The sequence below is a fragment of the Natrix helvetica genome, assembly GCF_964273705.1.
Source record: "Natrix helvetica genome assembly, chromosome: 4".
Classification (NCBI taxonomy): Eukaryota; Metazoa; Chordata; class Lepidosauria; order Squamata; family Natricidae; genus Natrix; species Natrix helvetica.
In genome coordinates this window covers 82,260,739-82,275,116 of record NC_138550.1, presented here as the reverse complement: position 1 = coordinate 82,275,116, position 14,378 = coordinate 82,260,739, and the positions used below count along the sequence as shown (strand labels likewise).

Here is a 14,378-nt window from a genome sequence, read left to right as displayed (position 1 = left end):
CCAATGGGGTAACCGATACAATTTTTCAAATGTTTAAGGCTCATTTCCCACAGAATGTTCACAACACACATAGAACCTTGTAATTCTGAGGTAGCAAATTTTGTTGATTTGAGAAGGCATATGATAAAGTGCTATTAACCCATGAAAATGGAAATTTCTCCTTTGCAAAATGTAACCAATGTTCATTTGCTGGAAGATCTATACAAATCAACAGTTTTTTTTAATGGAAGGTATTTGCAATATAAAATTAATCTTCAGAGTGGAAGTGTTGTTAAAATACTGCTTTTCTCCTTGTATGTCCATGCATACTAAAATTAGAACGTCTCTGCTGTACACACTGATATTAATACTATGAGCAATAGAGATAGTGAAGGCAAGCTGGGAAAATCTGTGTATCTCAGACTGGTTCCTAAGCTCCGTATGGAAGAGATAAAAGACAAAGGTTAAAATAATTTCTAATATTTAACATTTCAGTTGAGTTCCATGTGAAAAATGGATGTACAGTATATATTGTATGTCTGTGAAACTCATGGCACAACTGCTTATAGGAAGCATTATTCATCTCAGAGAAGAGTATGGATGAACTCTTTGTCAAATAGGGCTTATTCTACACACTTGCAACTACTGTAGCAAGATCTGAATCTGAGCCAAAATATTTGATTTTTCTAAATAAGCTAACTAAGAGCAGAAAGGATTTTAAGCCTTAGGGACTTTTTATTAATGTCTAAGAACACTGTACTGCAGATTCTGTCATCATTCTGTATATCATGGGAGTCTTTTTCAGCGGATATGCAGGAAATCCCCTCCGCCATCAAGGATGTGGTTACCTTAGCAATGATTAACATCCATAAGAGAAACCCACAAGAGTTCTAAAAAGCAAAGAAGGAAATAAAAACCCATACACTCAACAGTTGAAAATGTCTGGCTTTCTGAGAACGATGGCACGTTGCCAAGAAAATAGACAACCTAAGAGCTCACACTGTATAATTAATTCTGAGTACAATGAAAACTTATTTTAAAAACCAATTAAGTCAAGAGGCATTTGTTATTCACAAGTATATATTAAGTACAAAAGCATGTTTTAAACTGCATGCAACTCCACCATATCAAAATCTACTTAAAAGAGTGTACGGAGTCTTCAGCTGGGGCATATTAATATTAAAACTAGAATAAAGCATGCGTAACAACTAAATGAAAGGAAATACTTATGTAAATGGGTTTAAGTTGCATAACTGATGCAAAATCCTTTGTCCAGTATTTTATCATCATAAAAAACTGGGGTCCGGGCATGATCCAGTTGGCATGACAGTAGGCCATGACCACTGAGAACCAATTATTCCCTCACCCTATTCTGCCAGAGAAAGTCTCTCCACCCATTTTACCTTATCGTCCTGTGAGTCTGGTTGAAGCAGACTATGTTGTTGGATTGCCATTGGAGGGGGAAGTGGCACAGCATCAGGTCCTTCTTCACCTTCTTCTTCTCCACAGCTCTGCATGCCAGATGAAGATGACTTGGAGAGGGTGCCACTACTCAAGCCCTCATTCCGGCCTCTCTGCAAAGAGAATTATATTCATACTTATTGGTTAGATGGTGCTCAAATGATGTTGATATCTTTATATTTGAAATACCTCAATACAAATGGCCAGAATTCCTGAAACATAGCATTTTTTTTATTTTGTCAAACTGCCTACATTCGTCTCCATATTGTACTGAGTTCAAATCTTAAAATTCTTAATTCTGAGACCCCTTATTGACCTTTCTAATGCCTTAATTTCCTTGAGGAAAGTTTATATGTGACCTTCTTTTGACCAAACAAAACCTGCCAAATTATACTTTAACTAGGAAGGAAGCATATCAGCCTGGTTCCTACTTAGTACTAAGGCAGAATTTTAAAAATTATTATCAATTCACAAATCCAGTATTATTACATCTTGATGTTATATCAGAACTAGCAATTTTCAATAAAGCATTTTCACATATACTTTAGCTGAGTTTGTTGCCAAACTCAAGCAATGATAAATTTTCATTTAATGTAGAGTGAGGAAAATGACCTTGACGGAGATATGCAGGAATCACTGCCTAGTAAAATAGGATGACACTTTTTCAAAATTCAGACGAAATTACATTTGGAAGGGTCTCAGGCCGATGTCTTCCTGATTCTTTGCAGTATAAGGAGTAAATACAGCCCAATTTAGATATGCAAAATTCTGCCTATTGTGTTAATGTATGGTTTGGGTATTTTGTGTGTGTCTTTTTGCTTTATCGAGAATCATACTGTTTGAGTTGGGCAGTCATATACATGTATATGTCCATGCATAAATATTTCATTGTCATCTGGGCCAAATAGTGGTCTTCTCAGAATCTAGACAGAAAGAAGTGCTGATCAAACTTAACTACACAACTGTTGCCAGCTCTTTCATAATTTAGATGCATAATTAATGCTTATTTTAATAACCTGCAGGATCGTTAATCATATATTTTTGACAGAGGCATCAACAATAAAAACAGAGATAATTTGGAGAATGAAAATAGACAGATATAGCTGTTTCCGGAAGACCGCTATGAAATATATAGAAACAAATGACTTGTCAAGGGTTCCTTTTTTTTTGTTATTAAAAAAGCCGATCCAGTGAACGTAATTACTTACAAGAAGGTAACAAAACCACGATGTTAAAGACTTATTTTCAGAAAAAGGCACACAAGCAGCAACTAATGAACATCTACCTCTTCGAGAGTTTCATCTTGGGGTGTAGCTGCACTGTCATCAGAGTCCTTCTGAGAACCTGTATCAGCATTTTTGCGGACTTCACGGCTCTTCTTATGTTTGTGGGCCAGTTTCTTTACATGGCCGTCTGCCTTTCCACTGCTAAGTCGCCTCACTGGACTAGTGAGCCACTTCCTCAGGGTATTGCCTGGGCGTTTAGGACCAGGAGAGCTTTGTGCACCAATCATATGGGGCTGGAGTGATGTTACTGATGCCGGAGGACTTGCATCATTGCTGGAAACTGAAAGAGAATCTGAAAAAGAGAAAAACAATGAAAATACAAGAAAGAAATAATGGGTGGGGGGGGAGGGGAAATAACTGTTTTACTAAACACTTACTTTCCTAAAGCAAGTGAAAAAAAATGTACGAGTTCTCACTATAATCATTGTGAAACTCTATTATTACTTGCTACAGTAGCCGTTATATAAATAATAGTTTGTATGCATGTTACAATTTGGTTTGATACTTTTGCCATTCTAAGGATTCCCTGGTTGATGTATTAGTTAGCAACCGGATGGCTCATAAATAAGAGTCCCTATATCTCATGAAGGAATGCATCTAACTCATGATGGAATGATCTTATAAGCCATCCTTAAAACACAAGTATCTAAAACATAATTAATTAAATATAATTTTTTATTAAGAATTTTATACATGTAAAAAGCAAACTAAAGAAAAAAAATACAAAAAAGGGAAAGATTAAAAAAAGAAAAATGCAAAAAGCAAAGCAGAATAAGAAAGAAAAATAGCTTAAAGAAACAAGAAAAAATAAACAAATTCCAACTTTCTTTACAATAGTCCTCCTTGGTATTATAAAGTTTCTCCAGGCCTTTATCCTTTTTTAATTGTCAAAAAACCACACTTCACTTTTTTCCATTTTCATAAAAAAAGTCTATAAAAGGTTTCTGTCATCTCCTAGGGTTTCCAGTCTTTTATAAAAGTACTTCTTGCTGTACCTGTACCAAAGAGGTCAGCTTTGCCAGTTCTGACATCTTTATAATCCATTCCTCCATTGTGGGAATTTCACTGTTCCTCCATCATTGTGCAATAATTAACTGATTTTCAAGGAATGCGTTTGCTTTACAGTGTTACACAGTATTTCAAGGTTTGAAAAGATATGGTGGAAATGACATGGTCTTTTATAAATTAATTCCATGTGATTGGTACAGCACTGTTTGTTTCAGTGATGCACCAGCAACAATCTGATATACAGATAAGGACCTCATTTGACCAGCAACAACAAAATAGAACATGTAATTTTATTACATACATTGGAGGTTAGTATATTTGAATGCTCTTCCACTAAATATCTGTTTTACTCCTTCACACTCCCAGGGCTACCTTTTGAAAGAGTATGGTTAAAAGCTAGTGTCTCACACGGATCAACATGATGCAAATAATCAAGGATATGTGCATTCTCTAGCCCTCCATGATAAGTCTGAGTATCAGTTACTCCAATCATGCTACTTGTAGGACTTCAGAAAGCCATCTCTCTCCCTCCCTCATCATTCTTTTTAAAATCTATTTTGCATTAGTCATGAGGAAGGAAAAACCACTGGAATCACAACAGCTTTTCATACGTCCATCCTTTATCTTTATATTGTTGCAATTCATTTTCCCCCAAAATGAAATTATAAGCCAAATGAAACATTTCATGGCAGAAATGGAAAATCTTTTGCTAAATTACAGAGCACAATACTCCCAACCAAATTAAACAAAACTGAAAGTTACTTGTCTTAGAGAATCAAAGGTTTCACACTAGAAATGTCTGGATGGAGAAAATGATGTTGCTTTGCAATGCTATGAAAATACAGCCCAATTGTTGTACTCACACATATGAGCAAAGTGATTTGTTTCTGTTCCTGCATTTATATTAACATTTAATCAGGCCTGGGAAGATGTTCATTGATTATTCTCCCAATAACAAATTAATAAACAATTATCCCTTTTGTTAAGTCTTTGCAATTAACTCATATCTGACTAAGAACCAATAACATTGTTCAAATTCGTAACACCATTAAACAGTGCAGACACCAGATGAGTGTTTGGGACTTTCCTATCATTTTTTTCAGATTACGTAAAATGTACTTTTGTTTAGACGGCCCATAAGCCCTCCAAGGGATAATTTGCTGCTATCTCCTCAGGTTTGAAATACAGCTCCATATGGGCCTCTGCAAATGGAGGTCAAAGTTCATAGAAAGTCCATACACATTTAAAAACACCTGAAGGGAAAGCAGAGTAATTAAGCTACAACAAAAACAAATAATGAAAGCTACTTTCCCAGCCATACTAAAGATTACTGTTCATTCTCAACTTGAGAAATACGACCCTGGTTATCTGGGATTGTTGCCTTTGATTCCTTTTTAAAAACCAATCATGCCTTGGTTCTTGAGGCTTCAAAAGCAGCTGCTTACATTTCTTGGTTGTATTCCAACCAAGTTACTTAAGATAAGATCAGAGGGTTACCAGGGAATCTATCTTTAATTGTGGAACTGCGGTGCAAATAAAACAGATTATTCTCAACTGAACGTTTGTTACTACAAAATATCACACATAAGCATCCCTTCTAAAAATCACACAATAAGCCATTCTATTCCATTAAATCAGTGATAAGCTCAATTTGTAATTTAATGAAAATGTGGAAGACATTATTGGGAATAATTATGAGGAAGAATTTTGATTTTAATTTTTTTATATGGAAACATTTATTATCCTTTAACAAGGGAAAGAATGTCAGGGACCTTGTAGAAAGAGGATAGCATGATGAAACTGCCAACAAATTTGGCAAATTATTTTAATGTGATATGGCTTCTATGTGCATCTTACATGTAGAGATTAAATGCATCTAAGCCCAACGAAGTATTTCAGGGTGATATGCTATCTGATAAAACAGCCTACTTGTCACCAAAGATCCTTTACATCAGGAATATATTGTTAAAAATAATGGGGATTGACTTGACATGCACACACCACAGGCCCCCATTGCTAGCAGGCAAAAGAAGAAAAGATTTTCAATTTATCAGATGAATCTACTTTTCTTTATTTAGAAGGTACCATGAAAGAAGCATGGATATCATGATATATCAATTTAAGTGCAGGACTGACTACTTTTATTTCTTTCTGATGGTCTTCTCCCTCCCTCCCTCCCAAGCAGCAGGTATCCATATTTTGTTAACTCTGATACACAAATACTGTTCTCTTCATGAAAGCAAGTAGGACTTTTATTATATTTAATAACATATATTACAATATCTCTAACCTCTAAGAAAGCAAATTAGAATAAGTTAAGTTTAAATCTGCTGTTTTGAATTTGACACTATAGTGTGTGCATATGTTTGTATGATGTTATATAAACAATAAGCAATTGTTGTTCATATGTATGAAGTCTTTGTTCAGTTGTCCTGTGTGAATGTTCAAATATTGCAAGAAGCTGTTGCATCTGAATGACACGACAGTTAAATAGTGTAAGAGTTGGAGAAAGTATTGGACAGAACTCAGTCTGAAGTCATTTCCTTTCTTGTTTACATGGGAAACAGGCCACTTTCTAACTCACTCGGAACAGAGGGTTTTTAGGCTAAGCTGAAACATTAAATTACCGACATTGTTAACTTGAAATCCAGAGGTGATCACTTATGTCTTCATCTATTACATTGCAACATTTCTCTCCTTCAGAGGGTTATTAGTAGCCAACAAAAATGCAAAATATACTGAACAGTAGTATAGTATAATACAGTACCGTACAGTGTAGTACAGCATAACATTAGTTTCTGAATTTAGATTGTCCCCTGCCCTTCTAGCCTTTAGGAAGGGGCTGAAGACATGGCTAAGCCATCATGCTTAGGGGTACAGTAGTAGTAGTAGTGAACCTTTCCAATGGTTATGCAAGTATTCCTTGACTTACAATGGCAACTGGGAGTGGAATTTCTGTCGCTAAGCACTGAGGTTGTAAAGGGTGACCGAAGCATTGTACCAAATCCCATGGTTGCTAGGAAAGAACAATTTCCTGCTGGTTTCCCACCACCAGAATCAGTTAAAGTTGCAAGTCCCAGACCAAGAGACAAGTGACTGCTGCTTAGTGGGAGAAAAAGAGTGTGTGTGAGAGTGCTGGGAAGAGTGTGCAAAAAGCAAGGTATGAGTTGGGTGAGAGCATGTGCATGAGAGGCATGGCACTGTCTGAGGAGGGTATGAAGGAGAGTTACAAGAAGTCCACTCAGGTATTCAACTGGCCAGCATGATATGAGCAATCACAGAGAGGCTGGAGGACAGTGAGCAGATGGGAGACACTTACTCCAAGAACCTGTGACCTTCCCTACTGGCTTCCCCATTGCCTTTCTACACTAGGGAAACCAATAGGAAAGATTGCAAATGGCGATCATGTGACCGTAGGGCACTGCAACCATTGCAAGTACCAAACTGGTTGCCAAGCATCCAGATCACAATCACAGAACCACAGGAATACTTTGATGGCCAGAACCCTGACCATCATGATCAACACTTGTTTAATATCATCGTAACTTCGAACAATTGCTGAATGTTATAGATTGAGGACTACCAGTACTGAATGGAATATACTGTTTGCATTCACCTGTTAACTGTGGTTATATATTGTGTTTAATTTACTGTTTAATAGGGGTTTTAGAACATTTTTTTTTACCATTCTTGCTCTTGTTTTTATTGTAAACCATTCAGTTTCACATATGTGAAATGGATGGGTATACAAATTGAATAAATAATATAGTAGTATATGCTGCAACTTATCTTTCCTGCAATTATGGATAATTGAATACAAGTTTGGAACAATGTGTAAACCACCCAGTTTTACTATAAATCAATTATGGTAATGATTTTGGAAGTGGTTTGCCATTGTTTGCTTGCCAAAGCTGAGTATGTTGTTATTGGTCCAAGGTCACCCAGCTGGCTTTGTGCCTAAAGTGGGACTAGAAATTATGCTCTCCTAGTTTCTAGCTGGTGTCTTAACCACAACACTAGATTACCTCTACACTAGACTAATCAAAATATATTTGCCACTCGAATGATTTTATGTACTTTATTTAGAATAAAATGTAAGCAAAATTTGGTCAAGAATATTCTTTCAGAGAAATCTGAATACACAGGGGCAAAATGAAAATGGATCTCAAGCCTTATGAGGTATGTTCACTTTGCTTTCTGAATGTCTTGTATAGTTTTACAATTGTCAATTTTCTGAATTTCTCACACTGCTGGTGAGAATGTAGGATTTATTATTTATTTTAAACAAATTTACTGTTTGCATGCTTTAATGAATCAGCTTTCAACAATGATCCATTGCTGTGAACCAGCTGACTATGATGAACAAAGTAACAGATTAAAATCCAAATGAATAAAATGATTTCTAAGGCAATTCTGTGCAGTCTACCACATTTTTTCTTAGGACATTTCAGAAACTGAAGAAACCCATTAACTCAGCCCACTTTAACATTCTTTTTATGAAATCCTACATATATCTGTAAGTTACGTATTGCAAAGACTGTAGAAAAATAAACATCACTAAGCATTCAAGAAGTTGTTTTCATTAGACCAGTAAAGGACTATGGCAAAGGACAAATAAAATGAAGTACAGGTTGGTAAGTTTTGTAAATTCAGAAGTACAAGCAGCAATTCACATTTTTTTCAAAAAGCAAGAGATTGTTTAAAAACTATAAAATGAATAAAATATAAAGGGATCAACTGATTGAACTGGCACTTTATATTTAGTTATATATCATTAGGTATGTATATATCGGCGCCCGAAGCTAAAGAAGAGATAGATCTCATTTTACTGCTTATTAGTTTTCAGGGATGCTTTCAGCCATAGTAATATATTATATTAACTGGATCTTTGCCTAATTCTGACATGTAGCATATCTACAAGCCAGATTCTACATGACTAACAATCATACTGGATTGTGTAGCCCTGAAGGCAGATATTTTTATGTATCAGATCAAAACACATGCATGCATTTATAAAATCAATGAAGCCTCCTTCATGTTGGTCCAAGATTGACATGATGCTGCAGCCTATCTAGAAGGCAGGAATCTACAACCACCAGGAGGAAACAGAGATGCTGTATTACATCATAGAAGACTACCTCAGGTTTGCTATTATGAATTAATTCAATAGGTGCTGTTCAATCAACTGCTATGGTAGATGGTACATATTGTTTAAGTTTAGGGCAGTGTTTAAAAAACCTATAACTTTAGAATCAAAGAAGTGTTAATGCGTGTGAATATATTCAACTGTTGGAGTCTTTATGTAATGTCTTAATTTCACTGGCTGGAAGCCACTCAAAGTACAAAGGAAAGGAGTTAGATGCCTCATGTTGTTACTTGCATGACATTTTTCATTATTCTGTACCCAGGACAGGAAAGTATTGGTCTTTCACTAATCTTAATCGCAAGAATTACATATCATCTTTGCCAATGTTTGCCAAGGGACACAGAGAAATTAATCTATACAAGTTAATGTGTTGCCAAGTTACTGCCATGTTTTTCATACTCCCTAGAAATAAGCACGAGTTCCTAATGTAAATCCATATCCCAAGAGGAAATCTGAATTTATTCCTCCTACAGGAATTGCTTGTTAAATGAATGATCATATATTATTCAAGTTACTTATGAACTTGCTCTCTTTATTACAGAAACAGGCATTGTCTTACATGATACAGTTAATAGCATCCAACCTAAGTCTTGCTCCAGATGGAAACCGAAGCTTAGGATTTGTATATTTGACGGGAGTTTTCTTTCATCTAAATATTTCCTTCGGCTTGTTTAGTTTTAATGTGCCAAGAATTCCATATTTTAACTAATAAATTATTGCAGTGTTTGGAGTAGAATATACTTTAATGATACACTTTAATAAAAAACAATCTTCAGTAATAAGGAAAATCAGGGACATTATATAACTCTCTCCTCTTTCAATGAGGAAGAAACTGAGAGAGGAGGGAGTTGCATGATTTTCCCTGATTTAATTCTCAATCTGATTAAACTCCTTCCAAAAATAATGAATAAAAAAAGCTACTGCTTCTGATTACATGCAATCACTGTTGTACAAATATCCCTCCACTTAGACAACAATATGATGGTCAACCTTGTTTAGATTTTATAGTAAACCGATGTAGCTCCAGAGCAATCTATTACTACAATGTTAAGTTAGGAATGCTGGGGAAATCGGATAGAACTGACTTCTTTCTTGGGTGTCCACTGGGCTGTGAAAGGAGTTAAAATGTGCTTACAAAATGTGTGTGTCATGTTCTCTTTCTCAAATTGGAGAGTAAAACTCTTTTTGCCAATGTATGGACCAGCGGTGGGATTCACTTAACTTCCCTACCAGTTTGTAAATGTGAGCGCGGAAGCGCTCACTTTGCTTGCATGCGCTGCATCTGCACACTGCCTTCTGTGCATACACAGTGCTCGCGCATTATGTTGGGGCGGGTGGGCAGAGCCTCCCGCTACCGGTTCACCTGAACCGGAGAGAAATGCATAAACTCTCCCTGCAAGGGGGACATAGAAATCACTAGAAAAAGGGAGAATGCAAATTAGTAGAAACTTTCATTAGCCAAAAGCAACAATATTCCCTCCTCTCTCGCATGCTCTATGTTTGGTCAACACTGAGCCAAGAAATTATCCATATTTAAAAATATTTATTTTAGGAGCAGGTTCTACTTCCAACAATCTGAAACAAGGCAAAAAAATTTATTAGGCTATTTCTATCAAACTGGTAGCTTTCTTGGAGGCAATTCTCTTCTTTTTTTTTGTCATCTGCAATGCTTCAGTTCTCTTTCATTCATTAAGTGTGACATTAAGGGCAAATAATTAAGACTCTGGGAAAACCCCCCCCCCCCAAATTTACTATGAAATAGTACTGTGAAATTTTTCCCACATTGGGATTTCCCTCACTCTCAGCCTATATAAATATTAAGACATTTTCACTTATAATGCCTTGCAGTTGTCTAAAATATGCTACATTTGGTAATACATAAAATCAATACCACAATACTAATGCAAATCAATATTAAATAGAAATTGTGGACTTGAAAAATTAGTAAGTTTTTTAACAAACAAATTAACAAACGTTTTTTTTTTAAATCAGGTTTCTTTCTTACATGATATTTTAGCTTGCACTTCCTGTTTATAAAATGTGCACAAAAGAGCTCTTGAGAGAAGGTAGAAAGGAAACATGGGCCTGCAGTATATTAACCCTCAGACATGCCTTCCTACAGTCCCAGATGTGCTTCATTCCAGGAGAGATTTTGCAGTCATTGTTCTGGCCGACTCTGGTGAGGTCTACAGAAACACATTTAACAACTTCCATCTGTGCTAGAAAAGCTAAGGCTATATGCTTCTTTAGGAGCTGGCTGAAATCCAAGAGTTACACCACTCTGTCAGCTATACTGGTTACTTTATTGCATTCCAGTCTTCACCCTCTTTTCCTGAATGGCCTTTCCCAGGGATCCCTGTTTAGCAATACTCTCTTTAAAGATGGATGGCTTGATACTATATACATACATATGATCATCACCCTGGAGAGAATGTTAAATACAGGGAGAAAAAAGGCATGTTCCATTTAATCCATAACATTTATCTGAAATTTGAATTAATTATGCCAAATAAATACCACAGATGGAAATATGACTCACACTATGATCTAACATGCAAACCAAAGGCATAGGAAGTGCCATAGACAAGGATGTATATGGTCCAGAAAATAATGGGAACGGAAGCAGAAAATCTACACTGTGGATAGTAGATATGCTAAATCTGTGGTGTCAGTGCCCTGAAATACAGTCATGTAACAATTTTTATGTTATATATTGTATAGCCTTTATTATCATTGTACATCATTTTGTATACAACAAAATTTACAAATTATGTATTTGTAAATATTCCACACTTGCTATTCAGTGAAGAAAGCTAGCATTCCTTTCATTAGAGAGAATGAGACTCCCAGATTTTGCTTGAATGTGCAAAAATGAAAATTAGACCCATCAAAATGTGTAAAAGTTAAACTTAATTGAAAACTCTTTGCTTTCCCCAATATACTGCAGTCCCGATGGTCTGAATTACAATTCCATCATTTACAGCAAAAATGTCTGATGATAAAAGATAACTAATATTATAAATGAAATTGTTGGAGGAAATATTACAGGAATAGCAACAGCAATAGCACATAGACTTTGATACTGCTTCACAGCGCTATACAGCCTTCTCTAAGCAGTTTACAGAGTCAGCATATTGCTCCCAGAAATCTGGGTCCTCATTTTACCAACCTCAGAAGGATGGAAGGCTGAGTCAATCTTGAGCTGGTAAGAATTGAATTGCTGAACTGCTGGCAACTGGCAGTCAGCAGAATTAGCTTGCAGTACTGCATTCCACCCACTGTACCAACATGGTTCAGGAAAGACAGTTTTGCACTCTTAATTACCCTGTTCATGTATCCTGTTCGTGGCAGGATACTTAAATTAAATTAATTACATTAATGAATCATTTTAATGATTAATTTAAAGTAATCTAAACTTTTACTGATTAATTTAAAGTAATCTAAACTGTAATGTAATAATGTAAATAAATGTATTAACACTTAATTGCTGAAGTTACACAATGCTATCTGTTTTTTCACTGTATTGTAAATCTATGTTTTTCTGGCTATGAAGCTAGACTAAGTGTGTAGCATTTATACCTATATTTTTGGTTTTTCTGCCATTCTGATACATTTTCTTCATAAGATACTTGGTTGTAGTTTCGCTTCTTAGTTATTTCTGCACCCTCTTTATCTGGAAGGTTTTCTCCAGAACAACAATTAATAAGCTCTTTTTATACTATTATTATATTTTATGTAATATTTATATAATATTATTAGTTTATATCCCACCTTCCTCAAGAATTTGAGATATAATACTTCCTCCGCCAATATTTCCCATACCAACAACCCGTGAAGGAATTTAAACCTGCACCAGCATCTTATCCACTATATCTCACTGATTTCCATTTTACTGTCTCTTGGACACTCAAGGGCTTGAAACAATAACAGTAAGAACAGTTTAATAAGTTTTAGATTAATTCATAACCCCTAAAGATAGGAGAAGATCTTGATTTCCTTCCTGAAAGTTGAAAAAGTGAACTATGAATGGCATTTTTATGGAACCATATTCAATAAGTTGGGAGCAACACTGAAGAGGATCCTCTCCTATGTATTTGACAAATGGATTTTAGAAAGGGATACATTCTTCAATAGGGTAGGGGTTACTCTGTTGACTAACATCTAAGAATTCATACTGAGATAGGCAGGCCTGAAAGTAACTAAGATTTTTAAAGACCAACAACATTGTTTAAGATTGAGCCTAGAAAACAAATACAATGCAGGGCAAATATTTCAGTATAGACATAATATGCTTCAGTATTATGCTTTCATTAACAGCCTAGATGCAATATTTTGCCTCAACTGAAATTTTGGATACTTGCCTTTCCTAATTGCCAACTCAGGATGTAACTAAGCCATGGGAGATACTATCAAATCCAACAGCACAAGAATGAACATTGCTGGTGAACTAGACATAACTGCAACTGTCCACAACAAAATAGATACCAAAATGACATCACACTCCCTGAGAGTGTGAAATATGAAGATTTCTTTGATCTTCCTAGAAATATGACTATGTAATATCATCCTAATATCTGACATAAGCCAATATGGTGATGTAGTCACACATACACTATTTTCCTGCTTGCCCACCCCACCTTTAAGGATGCTCATATTTCCTGAGAATCCAAAGATAAGTAAGAATCAAAAATAACTCCCAGACTGATCTACTCTTTTAGAAGAAATATAGAAGAAATATATACCAAATCTAAAGATCTGGTTTCTCTATTCAATATCCTGGTAGACGTGTTGAATAAAAGGGAAGCTATTGACATCCTATTCCATATGGGAACAATGGAGACTGGGAACTAAGCATTATTCAATGCCACGGAATAGCAATTCAAATAGGTTTTAATCAGACATGATTGGAATAATCCTAGGATTTTCTCCATTTGCATTCAAGTGATCATTCCTTTGGTTGATTTGGATCTGCAAAATGAAAGAGGTCACTGAGAAATGTCAGTGTCTACTACCCAGGCTACTTCCACAATTCACAGATGGGATAGGATTTTGTGTTGACTGCAAGGGAGGCAAGATAATCCTAAACTGCATTTGGGAATCTATTTTAAATCAGTGTGGCATATAATACTATAAACATTTCCCTTATTTAAAAAAAATCATGAGTTACAGCATTATAAAAAATATTACAATATTACATTATGGCAAAAAGTATTTGTCTCAACATATAAATACCCTAAAATTTAGTAATTCTAGATATTTGGAAGAAAATAGTATTTCAGGACTATTTTCATTGAGAGAAGCAATGGATCAAGAAAGATCACATCTTCCTAATTATAATCTCTCCGTATTTAAAAAGAAATAGTCACTTTACAAAATCACAGCATTTTACATTGGAATATTTAATAGATGTGAACGTGTGAGTATTTAATAGATATTGCAATACTGTAGATCACATTCAGGGCAGAATAAGATTGATTCACACAAGCCCCAAAGAATGA

The 14,378-nt window shown here is 35.4% G+C and overlaps 1 protein-coding gene across 4 annotated transcripts in view; it reads right to left on the bottom strand.

Annotated features, from left to right (window-relative positions):
* TRIO (trio Rho guanine nucleotide exchange factor) overlaps positions 1 to 14,378 on the bottom strand; it is a 292,427-nt gene that overhangs the window by 43,497 nt on the left and 234,552 nt on the right. For all 4 annotated transcript variants that reach the window (XM_081950510.1, XM_081950507.1, XM_081950508.1 and 1 more), the window contains 2 exons: positions 2,726 to 3,018; positions 1,383 to 1,553 (listed from right to left, as the gene is read on the bottom strand). In XM_081950510.1, the coding sequence (XP_081806636.1) occupies positions 1,383 to 1,553; positions 2,726 to 3,018 (464 nt within the window). The remainder of the gene's footprint in view (positions 1 to 1,382; positions 1,554 to 2,725; positions 3,019 to 14,378) is intronic.